This window comes from Aquarana catesbeiana, linkage group LG04 (genome assembly GCF_042186555.1).
Source record: "Aquarana catesbeiana isolate 2022-GZ linkage group LG04, ASM4218655v1, whole genome shotgun sequence".
In the NCBI taxonomy this organism is placed as follows: domain Eukaryota; kingdom Metazoa; phylum Chordata; class Amphibia; order Anura; family Ranidae; genus Aquarana; species Aquarana catesbeiana.
In genome coordinates, this window is record NC_133327.1 from 126,006,041 (window position 1) to 126,027,970 (window position 21,930).

Consider the following 21,930-nt stretch of genomic DNA (forward strand, 5'->3'; position numbering starts at 1 on the left):
TGTTTAACCCTAAATTCAGCATATATGATGTTCAAAAGGTGAACATATTTAAAACAAAGGGTATTTGCATGGTAAAGTTCATCAAGTCCAAAAAATAGTTTTTCTCATTTTATATTACTGGGCAGAGCAATGCACATCATTCCTTTTATGACTCTGGGCCAACTGTTCATCCAGAACTTTTGGTTTGCAGTACGCATACTGTAGACGCATGTAATCCAGATTACATAAAGCAGTTTCAGGCTTGTTAGCCATCATCAATGGTGCGCTCTATGTCCCGGAATGGGCCTTCTGGCCCCAGAAAATCTTAGATACCTGAGTCCGGAGTGCCACTTCTAGGGGCTACGAGCTAAAATTTTGGACTGTGCCTCCAACCCACTTCACTCTCTACCTTGTCTCCTTCCCCATCACAGCAGGTGGAGTGGTTGCTGCTGTCCAACAGCTCTTGGAACAAGAAGTCATTACTCCTGTACCCACAGGAGAATGTTTTCAGGGCTTCTTCTCAAACCTATTTATGGTTCCAGATTCGAATGAAGGGGTTCGACCCATTCTGGATCTGTAAACTCTGAAAATAAGATTTTTGACTTACAAGTAAAATGTTTCTTAGAGTACAGTACAGGACACAGGATTATTCCCTCTTATGTCTCCCCTTTGCAAGCTAGAAAACTGAGGCTAGCCAGGAGGGAGAGGGTGGTGCATAGGGGGATGTCCTTGCAACCTTCTCCTTTGCCAGTGTGCAGGAACCTGAAGGAAATTGCATATAGCTCATTCCTAATAATTTAGAGGTCTGGGCCCTATACTGTAAAAAAGGGGGAAAAAATGACTTGTAATATTACAGGGGAACTTGGGCAGCAAAAAATAACCTGATAAGGATCTTAACTCTTACCTGCTCTATACAAAACTAAAATAAATTTGGCTTTATTATTAAGCAGGATTTATATAGCGCCAACAGTTTGCACAGCGCTTTACAACATGAGGGCTTTACATGCTATTTAATAGCTCAGTTACCTTCTTATCCTTTGCGTACAGTGTCTATAAATCAAAATTCTTTGGGTAGAGCTAAGGAATCCTAAGCAGTATGTATAACATAGACTATACCGGGGGAAGGATTTAACTTGAATATCTTCTGCTGTGCGTGCGAAGGCTACATGTATAATTAGGCCCCATTCACATTGCTCGTGCAGTGATTGCCCATGGATGATAGGGCCTGGATGCAGACGGACTGCATCCAGGGCTGAGGTTCTGCAGGCAGTTGCTGCATGAGCGGTTACATGTGAATAACGGCAGGCACTTTCCGGCTCCCATTGCTTTCAGAGGGGCTTCCTGCTTGCAGCCAAATGCAAGGAACCATGCATAGTCCCCCATAGGTACTTGCAAATTACCTCATTTCTATGTGTTAATTGTCAGGCTGTTTCTGTGATTCATTTTGCTGGCAAATGGTTTTGAATTCTACTAATTTCCATAACTTTTATGTGTACAGAGGATGGGACATGAATAAAGAATGTTGGGACCAGGCTGCGAATTAATATGCTCCATGCATGTTCAGCAGTTGGATGTTTTTGCACACCTCCAGCTATATTTGGATAAATCTTCTGAATTCCTACTGGTCCTTTTGACAGACTGTGGGGATATGTGCTGCAAAAAGGGAAAACCTGTAGGTGTTCAGATCAAAACAATAAATAAAATCTAATGAAATCTGAGTTTTTCAAAACACACACTTATTTTAAGTGCCTGTCAAGTTAATTGGGCTTCATGTACACTGCTGCTGCTAAACGGACGTTTAGGCTTCATGTACACGGGACGTTTTTACAACCTCTCCTGAATGATTTAACTTGACAGATAGTAACCCACGTTTAAAATGTCTGTTTTGCCACGTTTACATGTGGCCAGTTGCCGCATTTGGCGCTTGAAATGCCTCTAAAATCAGCTTCTGAAACCATTTTTTTGCGTTCCAAAAAAAGACTCAACTGCCTAGAAACGACCCTGTGTACATGTACTGATAAGATAATATAGAGGAGAGTTCAGGAACAGTTGGAAAAAAATGCCTAACTGCTCCTAAACGTCCGTTTAGCAGCAGAAGTGTATATGAGGCCTTAGGAGTAAGGATGAGCTCGGGCATGTTCGCAAATGGCACATGCAGAGCCGCCAGGAAGTCAGCACTGCACAGCGCTAATCACAGGCAGTGAGACATTTCCCAATCTTTCTGCTTGTGATTAACACTCCGCAGTGCCGACTTCCTGGCGGGCTCTGCATGTGCTGTTTGCGAACACTCCTGAGCTCATCCTTATTAGCAGTTGGCCTGCCCCTGAACTCTTCTCTGTTATCTTATCAGTACATGTAAACGGGGTCCTTTCAAGGCAGTTGATTTTAGAAGCATTTTTGGAAAGCAAAAAAAATGCTTTCAGGACGGATGTTCAGAGGCATTTGAAACACCAAACGCCTGTAATAGCTTGTTAACGCGGTAACTCGTGTTTAGCTGTGTTTCGTTTACAGGTGGTTTTAATTTTTTTAACTATTTGGGGGAAAAAAATATCTGACAAATTAAAGCGTTCAGGAAAGGTTGTAAAACGTCCCATGCACATTAAGCTTTAGACCTTTTCTGTTTATTGATTTTTATTTTTATGGCTTGCAGCTTTCTCTTTGTTGGGCACAACAGGTCATTGCTCCGTGTGAGGTTCTTGATACATACAAATGCCAAAATTGGGCTTTTACTGTGCTACTGCAGGCCTCGTTATTACCCAGTGTAGCCGCCATATTAGTGAGGGCCAAAAACGAAAACTCCAGGCGCCATTTTTAAAAAGCTAAAAGTGGGGCCGCCATATTGGTGAAGGCAAAAAATTTGTGGATAAAAGCTGCCATTTTAGAGAAGGCCAAATGGTGCCGCTATCTTGGTAGAGACTTGTAGATCTTTAATCAATTTGTCATAGCTTTCAGTAAAATGATTAGGAACACTGTGTTCCACATCCCCTTGTACTGTGAATCTATGTTCCCCGAATCTTGCACATTAGGTGCGAATGGTCCTCCCAATATATAGCAGCCCAGAGGGACAACTAATGCAATAAACCATGTAATTGGTTGAACAGTTGTAAAATTCTTTATTGACAAATGTTTTGCTGTTGGCTGTGAACCTATTTTGCCCATGCCTAACAAACTGACAAGTTAGGCAGGGTTTTTTTCTTGCAATGAAACATCCCCAATAGATTCTCAAAATAAATGTAACCCTTGGAGCACTGGTTTATTTTCTTTAGTCAACTTGTTCCGGGTAATTTTACTTGTAAGATTAGAGGCTTTACGGTATGCAAATTTGGACTTCAATGGCAAGTGGGTTCCTAATGGTGGGTCCTGTAGGAGAATAGCCCAGTGTTTTAGAAACTTTCTTTCCATGACCATATGATCCCTGTGAAACTGTGATGAACCTCATGTGCTTTTTGGCCTAAAATAGCCAATAAAAACAATAAGCTTCAGCTGCTAGATTTGTGGGATACCCTTTATCCAGAAGCTTTTTCTTCAGAAATTGGCTATGGATAACGTTGTCCTAATTTGCAGAGCAATTGTTACGATGCCTGCAAAATTGGCTGTTCAGCACATCTTTCTTCCACGTTGGCGTGATGGCAACTCTTTGCCTATACCTATGAGTTTCCTGAAGTGGGTTTAAAATTGAGTGATGGATGTAATTTTATCACCTTGGGAAGAAAGTACAACATGAGAAACAGGAACGAATCTTTCAGAAACAGGATTGAAAGAAAAGCCAAACGTATTGTTGCAATATTCCACAAAGTATTCTATAGAGGATAAGGGGCCGTCCCAGATGACTGAAAATGTCATTAATATAGCCTTTCAAAGTATACAGTGTGCCGGACGAAGGGATTATGTAGATAACGGTATTCCCACATACCCGTAGCTAAGTTGGCATAATTGAGTGCAAACTTTGCACCAATCATCATGCCTTTAGTTTGTAGTTAACAGGTATTCTCAAATTTAAAATAATTATGGGCAGAACTTTGTGCATTTCCAGATGAAATCTGCTTGTCTATAAGGCTGGATTCACACCTATGCATTTTTAGTGCTTTTTGCATTTTGCGGATTTGAACTACAGTCCATTTAGCATGGTTTCCTATGGAACATGTTCTGTAGTGCAAATCTGCAAAATGCAAAAAGCACTAAAAATGCATAGGTGTGAATCCAGCCTAATACTGATCTGATTGGCTCACTGTGTGAAGAATGAAGGTATTGAGGGAGTTCATGTGAGTGACAAAAATCGCTAGATTTCCATCTGTGGCATTATGGGGTCTCCGATAGTTTCCCGGAATTGTGCACATATGATGGCAGACCTAACACTAGTGGTTGTAAATATTTGGCAGTATACAATGCTGGTCCGTTAGTGATGCTCCCCATTGAAGCAACCATCAGCTTTCCTGAGGGTTTTGGCTATTTTTGTGTACCTCTTAAGCAAATAAGTTATTGACTTTTTTATTTATTTATAACCTTTTCAGTAATGACAGTGTTTACTATTTTAGTGAGTCCTTGTGAAGTTTGATGTATGGATCTGTCTGAATTTTATTTAAAACCTTTATCCTAAAAAGAAAAAAAAAAACAGTTTGCTGTAACTGCTTAAAAAGTTTTTGCTGCAGTTCAGACTTAACCACTTCAAAACCGGCCACTGTATATAAACGTCTTTGTGTTTGTGGGGTGATATCTGAATGAAGCCTGTAGCTATAGACATCATTCAGATATCATTCTTTTCAGCCGGCGATTCTGTGCACGATAAGAACGATCATAGCAGCAGTTCCGCCGCTTGATCGTTCTTATAGGTGACGGGAGGGGACGTCGCCATCCGGTGCTTCTCCGGGCTTTCCCGTGCCATCGGGAGCCCGGAGAGTGAATCGGCCGGCGCTGGATGAGAAAGATAGAGATGACTGGTGACCAGATGGTCACCAGTCATCTCTATGACCATTTGAGGTCCGGGCGTGATGTTATGACGTCACGCCCGGGTACCTGGAAATAAACAAAGCCGCGATCGCGGCTGTCAGCATGTGATCGATAAAAAAAAATTTCCCGATCTCATGCTTTCCAGCCTGGAGGAGAGATGTGGGGTCTTATTGACCCCGCATCTCCCCATAAAGAGGACCTGTCACATAGATTCCTATTACAAGGGATGTTGTAATAGGAATAAAAGTGATCAAAAAATGTAAAAAAAAGTGTAAAAATAAAAAAAATTAAGTAAAATAAAAAAAAAAATTTAAAACACCCCTGTCCCCGGTAGCTTGCGCTCAGAAGCGAACGTACACGTAAGTCCCGCCCACATATGTAAACGCCGATCAAACCACACGTGAGGTATCACCGCGTGCGTTAGAGTGTGTGCAACAATTATAGCACTAGACCTCCTCTGTAACGCTAAATTGGTAACCTGTAAAAAAATTTTATAGCATCGCCTATGGAGATTTTTAAGTTATGAAGTTTGGCGCCATTCCATGATTGTGCGCAATTTTAAAGCGTGACATGTCAGGTATCTATTTACTCGGCGTAACATCATCTTTCACATTATACAAAAAAATTGGGCTAACTTTACTCTTTTGATATTTTTTAATTCACGAAACCGTTTTTTTTTTTTTTTTCACACAAAAAAGGCGTTTGAAAAATTATTGCGCAAATACCGTGCGAGATAAAAAGTTGCAATGAGCGCCATTTTATTCCCTAGGGTGTCTGCTAAAAAAACATATATAATGTTTGGGGGTTCTGAGTAATTTTCTAGCAAAAAATTATGATTTTTACATGTAGGAGAGAAGTGTCAGAATAGGCTCGGTATTAAGGTGGTTAAAAGAGGAGCTCCACGCTCCAAATACGGTAGCTGCTGACTTTTAATATTAGGGCTCGTACCTGGCCAGGAATCCAGCGTTGTCCTCACCAGAGCCGATTTTTCAATCGGGTGCTGGTGCCACCATCTTGACTAAGGGATAGGGATGAGCTTCGTGTTCGAGTCGAACCCATGTTCGACTCGAACATCGGCTGTTCGCCGAATTGCGAACGATATGGGCCGTTCGCGCTAAATTCGTGTGGCGCGTCACGGCCCATAATTCACTGCGGCATCGCAGTGCATTGCTGGCTGATGATTGGCCAAGCATGCACTATGACCCGCATGCTTGGCCAATCACAGCGCCGTCAGTAGAGAGAGCTGTAATTGGCCAAAGCCAGGGTGGCTTTGGCCAATTATGGCTCAGGGGATTTAGTACACACCCCACACTATATAAGGCCGCCTGCACGGCGGCCCTGTGTAGTGTGTGTTCCGGTGTGCTGAGAGATAGAGAGAGACAGTGTCATTTGATTTGAGTTAGATAGATTAGGCAGAACAGTCAGTCAGTTAGCTGCACTTACAGTGTATTGTGTGTATATATATGCATCCCAGGTGTTGCATATATATATATACACTGTATTCAGTTTAGCTAGATCCGTTCCTGTTATCTTCTATCTAGACTATTTACATTTAATGCAGTGCGTCCTGCTCACAGTGTTCAGCTAGATCCGTTCCTGCTATTTACATTTAGTGCAGTGCGTCCTGCTCACAGTGTTCAGCTAGATCCGTTCCTGTTATCTTCTAGACTATTTACATTTAGTGCAGTGCGTCCTGCTCACAGTGTTCAGCTAGATCCGTTCCTGCAATTTACATTTAGTGCAGTGCGTCCTGCTCACAGTGTTCAGCTAGATCCGTTCCTGCTATTTACATTTAGTGCAGTGCGTCCTGCTCAGTGTTCAGCTAGATCCGTTCCTGTTATTTACATTTAGTGCAGTGCGTCCTGCTCACAGTGTTCAGCTAGATCCGTTCCTGCTATTTACATTTAGTGCAGTGCGTCCTGCTCACAGTGTTCAGCTAGATCCGTTCCTGCTATTTACATTTAGTGCAGTGCGTCCTGCTCACAGTGTTCAGCTAGATCCGTTCCTGCTATTTACATTTAGTGCAGTGCGTCCTGCTCACAGTGTTCAGCTAGATCCGTTCCTGTTATCTTCTAGACTATTTACATTTAGTGCAGTGCGTCCTGCTCACAGTGTTCAGCTAGATCCGTTCCTGCTATTTACATTTAGTGCAGTGCGTCCTGCTCACAGTGTTCAGCTAGATCCGTTCCTGCTATTTACATTTAGTGCAGTGCGTCCTGCTCACAGTGTTCAGCTAGATCCGTTCCTGCTATTTACATTTAGTGCAGTGCGTCCTGCTCACAGTGTTCAGCTAGATCCGTTCCTGTTATCTTCTAGACTATTTACATTTAGTGCAGTGCGTCCTGCTCACAGTGTTCAGCTAGATCCGTTCCTGTTATTTACATTTAGTGCAGTGCGTCCTGCTCACAGTGTTCAGCTATATCCGTTCCTGCTATTTACATTTAGTGCAGTGCGTCCTGCTCACAGTGTTCAGCTAGAGCCGTTCCTGCTATTTACATTTAGTGCAGTGCGTCCTGCTCACAGTGTTCAGCTAGATCCGTTCCTGTTATCTTCTAGACTATTTACATTTAGTGCAGTGCGTCCTGCTCACAGTGTTCAGCTAGATCCGTTCCTGCTATTTACATTTAGTGCAGTGCGTCCTGCTCACAGTGTTCAGCTAGATCCGTTCCTGTTATCTTCTAGACTATTTACATTTAGTGCAGTGCGTCCTGCTCACAGTGTTCAGCTAGATCCGTTCCTGTTATCTTCTAGACTATTTACATTTAGTGCAGTGCGTCCTGCTCACAGTGTTCAGCTAGATCCGTTCCTGTTATCTTCTAGACTATTTACATTTAGTGCAGTGCGTCCTGCTCACAGTGTTCAGCTAGATCCGTTCCTGTTATCTTCCTACTGACAGGCAGGCTTGTCTGGTTACAGTATATAAAGCTACCTGAAGAAAATTACAGGTGTTCTATTTGATCCTATTAGTACCACGGTCAGGCAGCTAGACTATTTACATTTAGTACAGTGCGTCCTGCTCACAGTGTACAGCTAGATCCGTTCCTGTTATCTTCCTACTGACAGGCAGGCTTGTCTGGTTACAGTATATAAAGCTACCTGAAGAAAATTACAGGTGTTCTATTTGATCCTATTAGTACCACGGTCAGGCAGCTAGACTATTTACATTTAGTACAGTGCGTCCTGCTCACAGTGTTCAGCTAGATCCGTTCCTGTTATCTTCCTACTGACAGGCAGGCTTGTCTGGTTACAGTATATAAAGCTACCTGAAGAAAATTACAGGTGTTCTATCCCAGCTTAGTGCAGCTACAGGCCATTAGTATGTCTGGAAGGCCAAGAAGGAGAGGCAGACAGTCACAAGCCAATAAGAGAGGGCAAGCAGGCTCTGTGTCTAGTGCTGGTCGTGGAGACGGTGCATCCTCATCAGCACGTGGCCATGGGACACGCTTGGCCTTTTTTTCGGCAGCTGGCCGTGTTGAGCCGCAACATGCGGAAGACTTGGTCGAGTGGATGACCAAGCCGTCCTCATCCTCCTCATCCTCTCTCACCCATGCCCAGGGTGCTTTGTCTGGCAAAGCAGCGGCCTCTTCCCTCAGCTCAATGTCATCAGTGACTCCTTCCCTAGCTCCACCATGTCCTCATGAGGATTCCCTCGAACTGTTTGACCACAGTGTTGGGTACATGCTCCAGGAGGATGCCCAGCGTTTGGAAGGCTCTGATGACGATACTGAGCTCGATGAAGGCAGTAACATGAGCACGGACAGAGGGGGTGCCCAAGAAGGACAGCAATCTGGCAGTCATGCTCCCCCTGCTGCAGCATACTGCCAGGTTTGCTCCAGTGATGAGGAGGGAGGGGATGATGAGGTCACTGACTCAACGTGGGTGCCTGATAGGAGAGAGGAGGAGGAGGAGGAGGAGGAGGAGGCGGCGGCACATCACCAACGAGGCAGGATGCCCTCCAGGGGCCAGCCTAAGGGCAGCACATTGACTGCATCACACCCCAAAGCTCCACATGTGCAGGGCGCTGCAGTCTCTGCGCGTTATTCAAAAAGTTCTTTGGTGTGGGCCTTTTTTGAGACGAGTGCATCAGATCGCACCGCTGCTATTTGCAACATATGTCTCAAGCGTATCTCGCGTGGCCAAAACATCTCCCGCTTGGGTACCACATGCTTGACCAGACATATGTTGACCTGCCATGCAGTTCGTTGGCAAGCGTATCTAAAAGACCCACACCAAAGAACAAAGAGGATCTCTCCTTGCTCCTCATCAGCTGAGATTTCCAACCCCACTAGACCTTCAGTCCTCTCTGAGACCTGCAGTGAGAGGAATGAAGGTGTAGAATTAGGTGTGTCACAGCCAAGTACTTGTGGGCAATCTGCTTTTGGTACACCGACGTCAGATTGTACCAGGCAAATTTCCCTGCCCCAGCTGCTGCACCGCCGAAAGAAGTTTGCTCCCAGCCATCCACATGCCCAGCGGTTGAATGCTAGCTTGGCAAAATTGCTAGCACTTCAACTGCTGCCTTTTCAGTTGGTAGACTCTGCCCCCTTCCGTGAGTTTGTGAAATGTGCGGTTCCTCAGTGGCAGGTACCCAAACGCCACTTTTTCTCACGGAAGGCGATTCCGGCTCTCTACCGGCATGTGGAAGGCAATGTCCATGCCTCGCTGGACAGGGCGGTCAGCGGTAAGGTGCATATTACCGCTGACTCATGGTCCAGCAGGCATGGACAGGGACGTTACCTAAGTTTCACGGCGCATTGGGTGACTCTGCTGGCAGCTGGGAAGGATGCAGGACAAGGTGCAGTAGTGTTGGAGGTTGTTCCGCCACCACGCCTCCAAAATGCTGATTGTGACACACCTCTCTCCTCCACCCCCTCCTCTTCTTCTTCCTCCATGGCCTCTTCCTCGGAACCAGCGGTGCTCCGTAGGCGTTCAAGGGGCTACGCAAGTACGCAGGCCAAAAGATGCCATGCGGTGCTTGAGCTGGTGTGCTTGGGGGACAGGAGCCACACTGGGGCAGAGGTTCTGTCAGCTCTGCAGGGGCAGGTTCAGAGGTGGTTGACGCCACGCCAACTTAAGGCAGGAATGGTGGTTTGCGACAATGGCACCAACCTCCTCTCTGCCCACCGACAGGGACAAATGACCCATGTGCCCTGTTTGGCTCACGTCCTTAACTTGGTGGTGCAGCGGTTCTTGGGCAGGTACCCGGGCTTACAGGATGTCCTGAGGCAGGCCAGGAAAGTCTGTGTGCATTTCCGCCGGTCATATAATGCCAGTGCTCGGCTGACGGACCTCCAAAAGGAGTTTAACCTGCCCAAGAACCGCCTAATCTGTGACATGCCCACCAGGTGGAACTCAACGTTGGCCATGCTGCAGCGGCTGCACACGCAGCAGAGGGCCATCAATGAGTACCTGTGCGACTATGGCACCAGGACAGGGTCAGGGGAGCTTGGTTTTTTTTCCCCACGCCAGTGGGCCATGATCAGGGATGCATGCACTGTCCTGTCACCATTCGAGGAGGCCACGAGGATGGTGAGCAGTGACAGTGCATGCATCAGTGACACTGTCCCCCTTGTCCACCTGTTGGAGCACACGCTGCGTGGAATAATGGACAGGGCACTTGAGGCAGAACAGAGGCAGGAAGGGGAGGACTTCCTTAGCTCTCAAGGCCCCCTTTATCCAGACAGTGTTCCTGCGTGCCCGCTGATCACACAGGAAGAGGACGAGGAGGAAGATTGTGTCAGTATGGAGGTGGAGCCTGGCACTCAGCATCAGCAGCAGTCTTTAAGGGATCAGTCCCAAGAAACACATGGACTTGTACGTGGCTGGGAGGAGGTGGCTGCGGACCATGTCGTTCTTAGTGACCCAGAGGACTCCGGACCGAATGCCTCAGCAAACCTACGCTGCATGGCCTCCCTGATCCTGCAAAGCCTGCGTAAGGATCCTCGTATTCGTGGTATCAAGGAGAAGGACCAATACTGGCTGGCAACCCTCCTTGATCCACGTTACAAGGGTAAGGTTGCGGACCTTATCTTGCCATCGCAGAGGGAGCAGAGGATGAAACATCTTCGGGAGGCCTTGCAGAAAGGTCTGTGCAACGCGTTCCCAGAGACTGGGAGGTTACAAACTCCTGTTTCTGGACAACGTGTTGCTGAGGCTTCGGTCAGTCAAAGAAGGAGCGGTGGAGAAGGTGGCCGTCTGACCGATGCGTTCAGACGATTTTTTGGTCCACAGCCCCAAGGTATGATCGGTTCCAGCAACCATCGCCAGCGTCTGTTTTACATGGTGCAGGAATACCTAGGGGCAAGATCAGACTTGGACACCTTTCCCACCGAAAATCCTCTGGGTTACTGGGTCTTGAGGATGGATCACTGGCCAGAGCTTGCACAGTATGCAATTGAGCTACTGGCCTGTCCTGCATCCAGCGTTCTTTCGGAACGCACATTCAGTGCTGCTGGAGGCGTGGTAACCGATCATAGGGTGCGTCTGTCCACCGACTCGGTCGATCGGCTGACCTTCATAAAAATGAATGAGTCTTGGATCACCACCAGCTACCAAGCACCTGATGCTGATGTAACCGAATAATTTTTTTTGAAATCTCAGATCCCTTCAAAGACTGCCTATGCTGATGCTGAGTGACTATCCCTGAGTAATTATCCTCTTCCTCCTCAATCATCACGCTGATAGCTTGTAAGAACATTTTTGGTTCTGGGCGCCACCAGCAGTGCCTAAGGCACAATTTTTCAGCCCCTGTTTAACAGGGGCGTGTAATTACAATTTTTGATGTAATACTTTGCAGCAGGGCTCGTTCCTGCATTCCAACTAGAGTGTCTGTGAGGGGTTGCAGTGTTGTGGCACCAGCACCAGTGCCTAAGGCCCAATTTTTCTGCCCCTGTCTAACAGGGGCGTGTAATTACAATTTTTGATGCAATACTTTGCAGCAGGGCTCGTTCCTGCGTTCCAACTAGAGTGTCTGTGAGGGGTTGCAGTGTTGTGGCACCAGCACCAGTGCCTAAGGCCCAATTTTTCTGCCCCTGTCTAACAGGGGCGTGTAATTACAATTTTTGAAGCAATACTTTGCAGCAGGGCTCGTTCCTGCGTTCCAACTAGAGTGTCTGTGAGGGGTTGCAGTGTTGTGGCACCAGCACCAGTGCCTAAGGCCTAATTTTTCAGCTCCTGTTCAACAGGGGCATGTAATTACAATTCTTGATCTAATATTTCACAGCAGGGCCCTGTGAGGGCTTACAGTGTTGTGGCCACAGCAACACCTAAGGCCCAAATTTCTGCTGAGTATATAGGGCAGGACCCTACTTTCAAACATCTAACTTACAAACGACTCCTACTTGCAAACGGAAGGAGACAACAGGAAGTGAGATGAAATCTACCCCTAGGAAGGGAAATTCTCTCCTGTAAGAGTTAATATGGGAAAACAATTTCTCCTTTCCACTGATGCTTTCCAATCCTTGTTCCACAAAAAAACCCAAATTTTCAAAAAACATTTTTCATTGGGACAAAAAAGTGAGGTGAAATCTTCTGAAGAGGAGGAAAGACAGCAAAACAAATGTCACAGGGGTGATAACCCTTCCCTATGTTTTCCAAAAAGCTTAGAAAAGATTTTTTGGCTGGAGCTAAACACGTTAAAAATGTTCAAAATTACAAAGAGATTCTACTTAACAACAAACCTACAGTCCCTGTCTTGTTTGCACCGCCTGTATACTGCTGTTCAGAGTATATAGGGCCTGGTGGCCCCACACCTTTCCTTATTTTAATTTGGGTGCGGGGTTCCCCTTAATATCCATACAAGACCCAAAGGGCCTGGTAATGGACTGGGGGGTACCCATGCCGTTTGTCTCACTGATTTTCATCCATATTGCCATGACCCGACATGACATTAAACCCGCAAGCAGTTTTAAATGAGATTTTTTCCTTTAAAAATGACATTTGGTGCAGGGACTGTTCTAAACATGGGAAACACGCGTCACTTTACAGGCATACTATAGACACCCCCCAGGTACGATATTTAAAGGAATATTTCACTTTTTTTTTTTTACTTTAAGCATCATTAAAATCACTGCTCCCGAAAAAACGGCCGTTTTTAAAAGTTTTTTTTGCATTGATACATGTCCCCTGGGGTAGGACCCGGGTCCCCAAACCCTTTTTAGGACAATACCATGCAAATTAGCCTTTAAAATGAGCACTTTTGATTTCGAACGTTCGAGTCCCATAGACGTCAATGGGGTTCTAACGTTCGTGCAAACTTTCGGTCCGTTCGCGGGTTCTGGTGCGAACCGAACCGGGGGGTGTTCGGCTCATCCCTACTAAGGGAAACTGGACGGTTTCCTACTGTGCATGCGTAAAGCATGCTGCGCTTTTGAATAGGCCGGCTGGGGGGGTGCCAACTGTGCCGGAGGTGGGAGCGGGTACCTGTCAATACCGGGCACGCTCCCGAGCCCTGCTGCATCCGGTGAAAGCAAGACTCTGCCCCGCCGAGATCAATCTATCCAATGAGGACCCGAGACAGCGACTGGAGCTGCTGTGCTCATCCCCATCGCTGGAACAATCGGGTTAAGGTAGGAAAAAGGGAGGGTTTACAACTCCTTTAAGAAAAGAGCTATTGCAAAACACCACATCTAATGATTTGTACGCTGCAATGTATTACATTTTTTGGTTTTGGGCTTCATACTGTTTTCAAGGGTGAGGGATGTGTTCAAACAGCATTTTCTAAACGTTTCCTGAACCTCACCTACTTCCTGATGTCACAATGGCTCAAATACCTGGCACATGAGCAATGGCAGCATCAAGGTGATAACGTGTCGCTACTCTCCATGCTTGATGACATTGACTTTTAAATGTAGATCAGCACCATCCACAACAGCCATACCCAGTGGGGAAAAAACATCCAGAGAAGTCCCTGCAGCAGGTGAGTCTTTGTCACAATTGGACATGACCTTCTAATGGCTCATCGGCTTACACCACCTCCCTACTTCAGCTGTGGCTTAAATACACTGTCAATTCTGGCATGGTAGCTTACACCAACAACCTTTTGAGTTTCTTAAGACTGATTCCAACGACACACAGGGGCTGATTTACTCAAATTGGAGAGTGCTTCTAACTTCAGCTTGTTCAATTATGCTTTGACAAAAAAAAACCCTGGAAGCTGATTGGTTTCTATGTAGCGCTGCACCAGATTTTGCACTCCAGTTTTAGTAAATCAACCCCAACGTGTCATCATTCAAAGCCTTTTTGTGGGCTTCACAGACGGCTTTACTGAGCCCTGGTTAGGTGGTGGTCCCCCTACTCCAGTAAATCAATCCAGGCAGAGGGGGAATACGCAGTAGTGCACAATATACACTTTGTATAAGCAATTCTATGTCTCAGTATAAAGAAATAACATGCCAGTGCCAGAACTGTGTGCTTTAAGTGGAACTGCGCTGCACCTGGCCACACAGAACAAAAACACTATTTAATTAATTTTTAATATTCTAAGCAAGCTCATGCATCCATGTCCATGCTTTATTTTGCTGAGAAATCACTTTAAAAACGCCCCCTATCATTTCTGGCTGCAGCCATCTCGAGTAAGGGCAGATGATTCCTGTAGCATTTACTTCCTTGATTCCATCTGCCCTTAGCTCAGGCATACAGACAGAAAGACAGAAGGGTGTGCTTAGCTGAGAAAGCCCTTCCTCCGCTCCTGTAGACTCCTGTGATGTATGACGACATTTGCCTAGGCAAGAAACCAGCAAGTAACTGAAGAAATGTGTAAAAGAAAAAAAAAAGAAAAAAAAGGTCAAAACGACTAAAGTATATATACCTTTCTTTCTATTACTAATGCTAGCAGCATAAGGATTAAAAATTAGTCAATGTTGATTGAGAGAGTGAAGTTCCACTTTTGCTTGCTAAACCTCTCATAGCCATGTGAGTTGGAATTACCCTGCCTGCTCTGTTGCCAGTCATTTGTAAGGAAGTGGGAGATTTAACTAATTTCCTACCAAATTCTCCTAAACCTCTTAAATGGTGGTAAACTATTGTGAAGAAAAAGTTTCCCTCTGCAAGGCAATATCATAATGTGCTAGTATGCAGTGCATACCAACACGTTATGAAAGGCTTACCCTAAAATGAAGCCCTCCAGCAGTGCGCTGTCACTGCTGCAGAGGCTTCCATCTTCCTTTCGGGTTCCTGGACTTCCGCCATCTGGCTAGCCGAGCTGCAAGGATGTCCCTCCCACGGCACACAGCTCTGAAGAAACGGCACGGGTATGCCAGTTCTTCAGAGCGCATTTGTGCCGGTGACGTCACCGGCCGCTACTCGCTAGAATATATCCTAAACGGTGTACGTTTTGGATGTATTCATTCTACCTACAGCTAAGCTTTATTATAAGCTTAGCTGTAGGTAAATAAATATAAAAATACTGCCTTTACTACCACTTTAACTTTGCAGATATTGTTGGTGATGCTCAAACAGAACTCATCCCTAGTGATGCATATGTGTAAATGGCATAGTGTATGGTCCGATGTTTTACAAAACCAAAGCTAAAATGAGCAGCATTTATTGTGCAAACCCCAATGTATGGACTATACATAGAGCACAACACACATTTTATTAGATAAAATGTAACTTTTGATCTTTTGCTTGTCATGACCCATTATTTAAAGAATCCAGCTATTTTGTGTTCCTCAGAGATTTGTCTTTCCGTTCCTTTGTTGTGAGTTGGATAAATGTGGAACCCAGAGATCTAGATTAGGCGATACATACGTATGAACTTTTATTGGGTGGGTCACTTTTTTTTTTTTTGCCACCTCATTCCCTTTTTTGGAAACATTTTATTTTCTCTGTTTTTGTATATTCGTCCATTCGTTCTTGCTTTTCCAAAACTTAATTTGTTGTTTATTTTTTAAGTTGCTCTTCGAAGTGAATTATAGTGCATTGTATATTTGCAGAATAGCAGCTTTGCTTGCGTGGAGAAACAGAAGGAAATAATATTGATAAGAAAATACAATACGGATGCTGGATCTGTACACTCTGATAAGATTTGTGTTTCCTAATATAATCTTGCAAAATGTCAGTCTACGCTCCACAATCCAACAATAATAAATCTTGCCGCTTCACTCCAGCCACTAGGAAACAATGGCAAAGTAAAGTGTTGAGAGTGACATATTTTTGCTTATCAATTGCATACCAGTTGAAGTTAAGCCATGGGTGCCAGAAAAAAGGACTAGCTATGCTTTCTCTGTTGCCCATTGCTTTACAAAGTTTATTATTGGTAGATCTAAGAGCAAAAGTTTTCTTTTTGTTTTTGTTTTTTTTTTTTTTGTATTTTTTTTCTTGCATTTTATGCATTAAGGTATATAAACTGCTTTATCATCACTAATTAGTTGTTGCATTGGCTTTCATGGTTTTCATGTGTTTTGGTTCCTGAATCTGACATGCCACATTGTTCTTTTGCAGTTAATGTGCAATCTATTTATTTGTGGTTATAGCTTAAACCATTTGTAGAAGCATTTGCACAAATGATCTGGAAATTAGATGTACTCTATTATGTCTTTTAGCTGTTCTCTTGAGATGCACTTTATTGACTCTACTTGTTGCTTGCTCATTCTTGTGCTTTTCTTTTATTGAAGATCAAAGACTTTCTTTTGCTGTTCCAGTTTTAAAGTTGTCTTAGCATGTGCATTAAGGTACAATAAGAATCTTATGAAGGATGACAAGTGGGAAATGCCATTGCAACACTGAGTATACAACCCTCTTTTACGATGATTGCTGTTAGCAAAATAGATGTTTGTAGGGAACTTGGCTGTTGAGCGTTATATGGACCTGGTTTGCAAATGTACCTAAAGTAGTAAGATAATGTAAGATAAGTATGTCAGCAACAAAACACAAAATGTACTCTGTTTTTATTGGCTTACACATCACATTTTTTGTTTCGTCAGTTTAGAAGCTTGTGGTTAAATACTGCAACAGAACTAAATTAAAAACAAAAAACAGAAAAGAGAGGGCGGACCGGCCTTGTGCATTATCTTTAAAAAAAAGTTTATTAAAAGAAAGAAACGTAAAAATACTACTCACAAGGGTAGATAAAAATCGCGCATAATGGTCTATTGATGGTGATAATGGATACACCGATAGCAGTCTCCATACCTGCGGACAAGACGTGCAGCTGCTGGGTGACGCGTTTCGAAGGTAGCACCTTCTTCAGACCCTGGCAGTGTCCATCTCTTAGAGCTACTTTATTTTCATTTTGAAAACCCTTAAAGAAGTTGTAAAGTCGGACTTTTTTTTTTTTTTTTTATCTTATTGCATTCTACAGCCTTCTTCCAAAATTGATTAAATTCATTATTTTCCTCAAAATTCTACAAACAATTCCCCATAATGACAACATGAAAGAAGTTTGTTAGAAAGCTTTGCCAATTTATTAAAAAACAAAAAATATCACATGTATAGAAGTATTCACCACCTTTACTCAATACTTTGTTGAAGCACCTTTGGCCCCAATTACAGCCTCAAGTCTTTTTGAGTATGATGCTACAAGCTTGGCTCACCTATTTTTGGGCAGTTTCTCCCTTCTTTTTTGCAGGGCCCCTCAAGCTTCATCAGGTTGGATGAGGAGCGTTAATGCACAGCCATTTTCAGATCTCTCCAGAAATGTTCAATCGGGTTCAAGTCTGGGCTCTGGCTAGGCCACTCATGGATATTCACACTGTTGTCCCGTAGCCACTCCTTTGTTATCTTGGCTGTGTGCTTAGGGTTGTTGACCTTTTGGAAAATGAACCTCCCCTAGTCTGAGGTCCAGAGCGCTCTGGAGCAGGTTTTCATCAAGGATGTCTCTGTACATTGCCGCATTCATCTTTCCCTTGATCCTGACTAGTCTCCCAGTTCCTGCTGCTCAAAAACATCCCTACAATGTGATGCTGCCACCACCACGCTTCACTGTCGGGATGGTATTGGCCAGGTGATGAGCAGTGCCTGGTTTCCTCTAGACAAGACGCTTGCCATTCAGGTCAAAGAGTTCACTCTTTGTTCAATCAGACCAGAGAAATTTTGTTTCTCATGGTCAGAGTCCTTCAGGTGCCTTTTGGCAAACTCCAAGAGGGCTGTCATGTGCCTTTTACTGACAAATGGCTTCCGTCTGGCCACTCTGCCATACATGCCTGATTGGTGGAGTGCTGCAGGGTGGTTCTTCTGGAAGGTTCTCCTCTCTCCACAGAGAAATGCTGGAGCTCTGTCAGAGTGACCTTTTTGGGTTTTTGGTCACCTCCCTGACTAGGGCCCTTCTCCCCCGATCGCTCAGTTTGGCGGGTGTCCCGCTCTAGGAAGATTCCTGGTGGTTCCAAACTTCCATTTACAGATCATGGAGGCCACTCTGTGTGTGCCTTTCCAAATCCTGTCCAATCAACTGAAATTGCCACGGGTGAACTACAGTCAAGTTGTAGACGCATTTGAAGAATAATCGGTAGAAATTGGATGCACCAGAGCTCAGTTTTGAGGAAAATTAATGAATTTAATCCATTTTTTAATAAGCTTGTAACATAACAAAATGTGGAAAAAGTGAAGCGATGTGACTACTTTCCGGATGCACTGTATGCTCCCATGCCAAAACCATGTTCATACCTCCATTCACAATAATGTGCCCACACTCGCATCGTGTCACATAATTGTGCCTGGGAGTACCATTTTAGCTGTATCACACACTTTTTCAACTTCTGCTATAGACACAATGGGACTGATAAACTATCATATTTCTAACATTTTTGACAGACGCACAATTAACATGTGCCTGTATTGAAGATTTGCAATGTGTGTCAGAAATTAGAAAATTGTAATTTGCAATGCATGCCAGAAATGTCACTGGTTCTTCACCCTATAAATTAATATTTGCGTCACAATGTATTGGCTGCAGATCTGCGCATTAGGCGGACTCCCTCTGATAAGCACATGTATAGACTTTTTCCAGAGAGTAGGCAGCTCTGTGTGGCTCTGATGCCTGCACTTCCTGATCATGAGGGAAGGAGGAGAAATGATTGCTGTATTACTCCCTGCAATGACAGTGTGCCAGGTTTGTGCTGTCACTGTGTACAATGTGTCTAATAATAAATATGCTCCTAATAAACAGGGACAGGCCGCCGCCAGAACACTCCGATCAGCTTTCGCAGCCATTGGCTGAGAGCGCTGATCAAGAGCCCTTTTCCAGCATGCTCATCAGACAGAAGCCGGCCGAGCGGTTGGCTTCTGTCCGACCGGCTGCCATGCACACAGGCCGAAGGCTGGTTTTTATTGAACCGGCTGATGTCGACTGACATTCGGCCCTTGTGTTATTTGGCTTTAGGATCTTGGTTTTTTTCTTCTATTTTACACAAAATAAGCACGTTTCATTTCACATACTAATCCAAGACAATTACCAAAAGCCAGTGAAACATAGTAAAGACAACACGAAAGAAAATGTTCCTTTGGTCAACACAGGTAAAAGGACATGGTTATCAGTTTATCACAAGTTTTCAATCTTTTCCAAATGACACCGTACCTAGGCGAAGCAATAAAAAATAGTCTACATCATTTTTTCAAAACTTATGCCATCCTGACTGTTCTGTCAAACACAGTTTGGATACTTTTATTTTCCAGTGATCTGCAGAACATGCCTGATATTTGGCAAATCAAAGGCAATAAAATGTCTGGATAAGTCACGATAAAATTGAGACAGCATTAATATTGCACTTGGGTATTTAATGTTGTAGAATAGGAATGGGCTCACATGTGTTCGGATCGTAGTCCCAATCCACCGGAGCAGTCCCACCAGGAAGCCGTCACTACTTTCCGCCAATCATTGGCAGCATGTGTATGTGCACTGCGGGCTCAGAAATACATCACTGCCTATGATTGGCGGTGCGCAGTGATTGCTCAGGTGGGTTGGGACTACGATCTGAACACGCCCCAGCCCATTAGTACTGTAGAATTCCTAATACAGGTTATATCTAAACCCATTTTTTGCCATACTTGCTTGTTACAGTCTTGATTTACAGTATTGATTGTGCTATGATTTCCCCATTTGGCAAGGTATGCCATAGCTTACAGGGTAAGTAATCTCTTTATATTTTCAGTGACTAAGTAGTTATAAACCTATCCTGCGGGTAGCTTTAATTGTGCTTGGTTGCTGATAACTCTTGATGTGGTTGAACAAACTCAATGCTTGAAGCCATTTTTTATTTTATCTTTTTTTTTGCAGTTTTTTTTCTACACATTTTGAAAAACTTTTTTGTTTTAGATCAAGCTTCCGAGGTACAAATCACCATGATGCTGACTGAAAGCTGCAAACTGAGAGGCCTACACCACCGGTAAGTTACTGTAATGAATGTGTGTATACAGAATTTACATGGCAGCATAGTTGGCTTCTGTTGTCAAGAAGAGCTCTTTTGTTTCTGTAACATACATTTGGAACTTAAAGCGCAACTTCAGTAATTTTTTCATCTTTCCATCTATTAAATCTTCTGCCCTTTTCTTGTTTTAACTTTGGATAGTAAAACTTTTTTTTTCTGCCAGTAACTACCTTATTTCAACCCACTTCCTGTTTCTTGTCTGGAAAATAAGCCCAGGCTTAAGATGACATGCACAGCGCTCTCTATCCTGAGTTTGCCAGGAAGGGAGGGGGGTGAGTCATAAGGGGGACAATGAGATCTGCAGAGCTGTAGGTGTGCCTCTGTGTGTGTGTTTGTGTAAATCCAGGAAGTGAACAGGCAGCAACTTCAACTGCCCACAGTTAAAATGGTTGCAGCCAGACTCAATGGAGGAAGATTTCTGCAACATATACGGCAAGTATAGAATCACACTATATGTAAAATAATATGCAAAGTTGGTGGAGGGAATCTTCAGAATGGCAAAGATGTTTTTATTACAAATTATCTGAGCAGACTGCAGTTCCTCTTTAAAATTATATGCCTGTCCATTCGAGGGCTATCCCTATCATGATAAAATAATTGATGTGGAGGGGACTTTATCAGTTCAAATGCAATTGAATCCACTTGTTGGCAGGGGACCCCAGAGGAGCAGCTTTGGAGCCACTCTGTACAATTAGCTGGCAAATCAGAAGTAGAATGGAGATCCTCTAGCCAGGCTACCTTAATAGAAAACCTTACTCTGGCATTATTGCTTCTTATTTTACAAATTTATTTTGGATCATGCGATCGCTGACTATGTATTGTGCAATGATGTGGGAGCATTTTTATTCTAGACTTTATGCCATATAGTTTGCTATCCCCTTCATGCCTAAGCGTTTTTCTGACACTTGTTGCTTACAAGTTAAAATCTGTATTTTTTGCTGAAAAGCCCCCAAACGTTCTATAATATACAGTGCCTGGCAAAAGTATTCACCCCCTTGGCATTTTTCGTGTTTTGTTGCCACACAACCTGGAATTAACATGGATTGTTTGAGGATTTGCATCATTTAATTTACAGAACATGCCCACAACTTTGAAGATGGGTTTTTTTTTTGTTTTTTTTTTATTGTGAAGCAAACAACAAATATGACAAAATAACAGAAAAAGTCAATGTGCATAACTTTTCACCCCCTAAAGTCAATACTTTGTAGAGCCACCTTTTGCGACTATCACAGATCCAAGTCGCTTTGGATAAGTCTCTATGAGCTGGTCTCATCTTACCACTGGGATTTTGCCCATTCCTCCTTTCAAAACTGATCCAGCTCCTTCAAGTTGGATGGTTTGCGCTTATGAACAGCAATCTTTAAGTCTGACCACAGATTTTCTAAGGAAGGTGAAACTCCGTCCTAGCCTCAAATCACACACAGAGTGGTACAGGTTTTGCTCAAGAATATCCCTGTATTTAGCACCATCCATCTTTCCCTCAACTCTGATCAGTTTCCCAGTCCCAACTGTTGAAAAACATCCCCACATCATGACGTTTCACTGTGGGGATGGTGTTCTTTGGGTGATGTGATGTGTTGGGTTTACGCCAGACATAGCGTTTCCTTTGGCCAAAAAGTTCAATTTTAGTCTCATCGGACCA

The 21,930-nt window shown here is 44.0% G+C and overlaps 1 protein-coding gene across 2 annotated transcripts in view; it reads left to right on the forward strand.

Annotated features, from left to right (window-relative positions):
• The window catches only part of RYK (receptor like tyrosine kinase), a 254,573-nt gene that overhangs the window by 154,575 nt on the left and 78,068 nt on the right, over nucleotides 1-21,930 (forward strand). For both annotated transcript variants that reach the window (XM_073625527.1, XM_073625526.1), the window contains exon 10: nucleotides 20,177-20,246. In XM_073625527.1, the coding sequence (XP_073481628.1) occupies nucleotides 20,177-20,246 (70 nt within the window). The remainder of the gene's footprint in view (nucleotides 1-20,176; nucleotides 20,247-21,930) is intronic.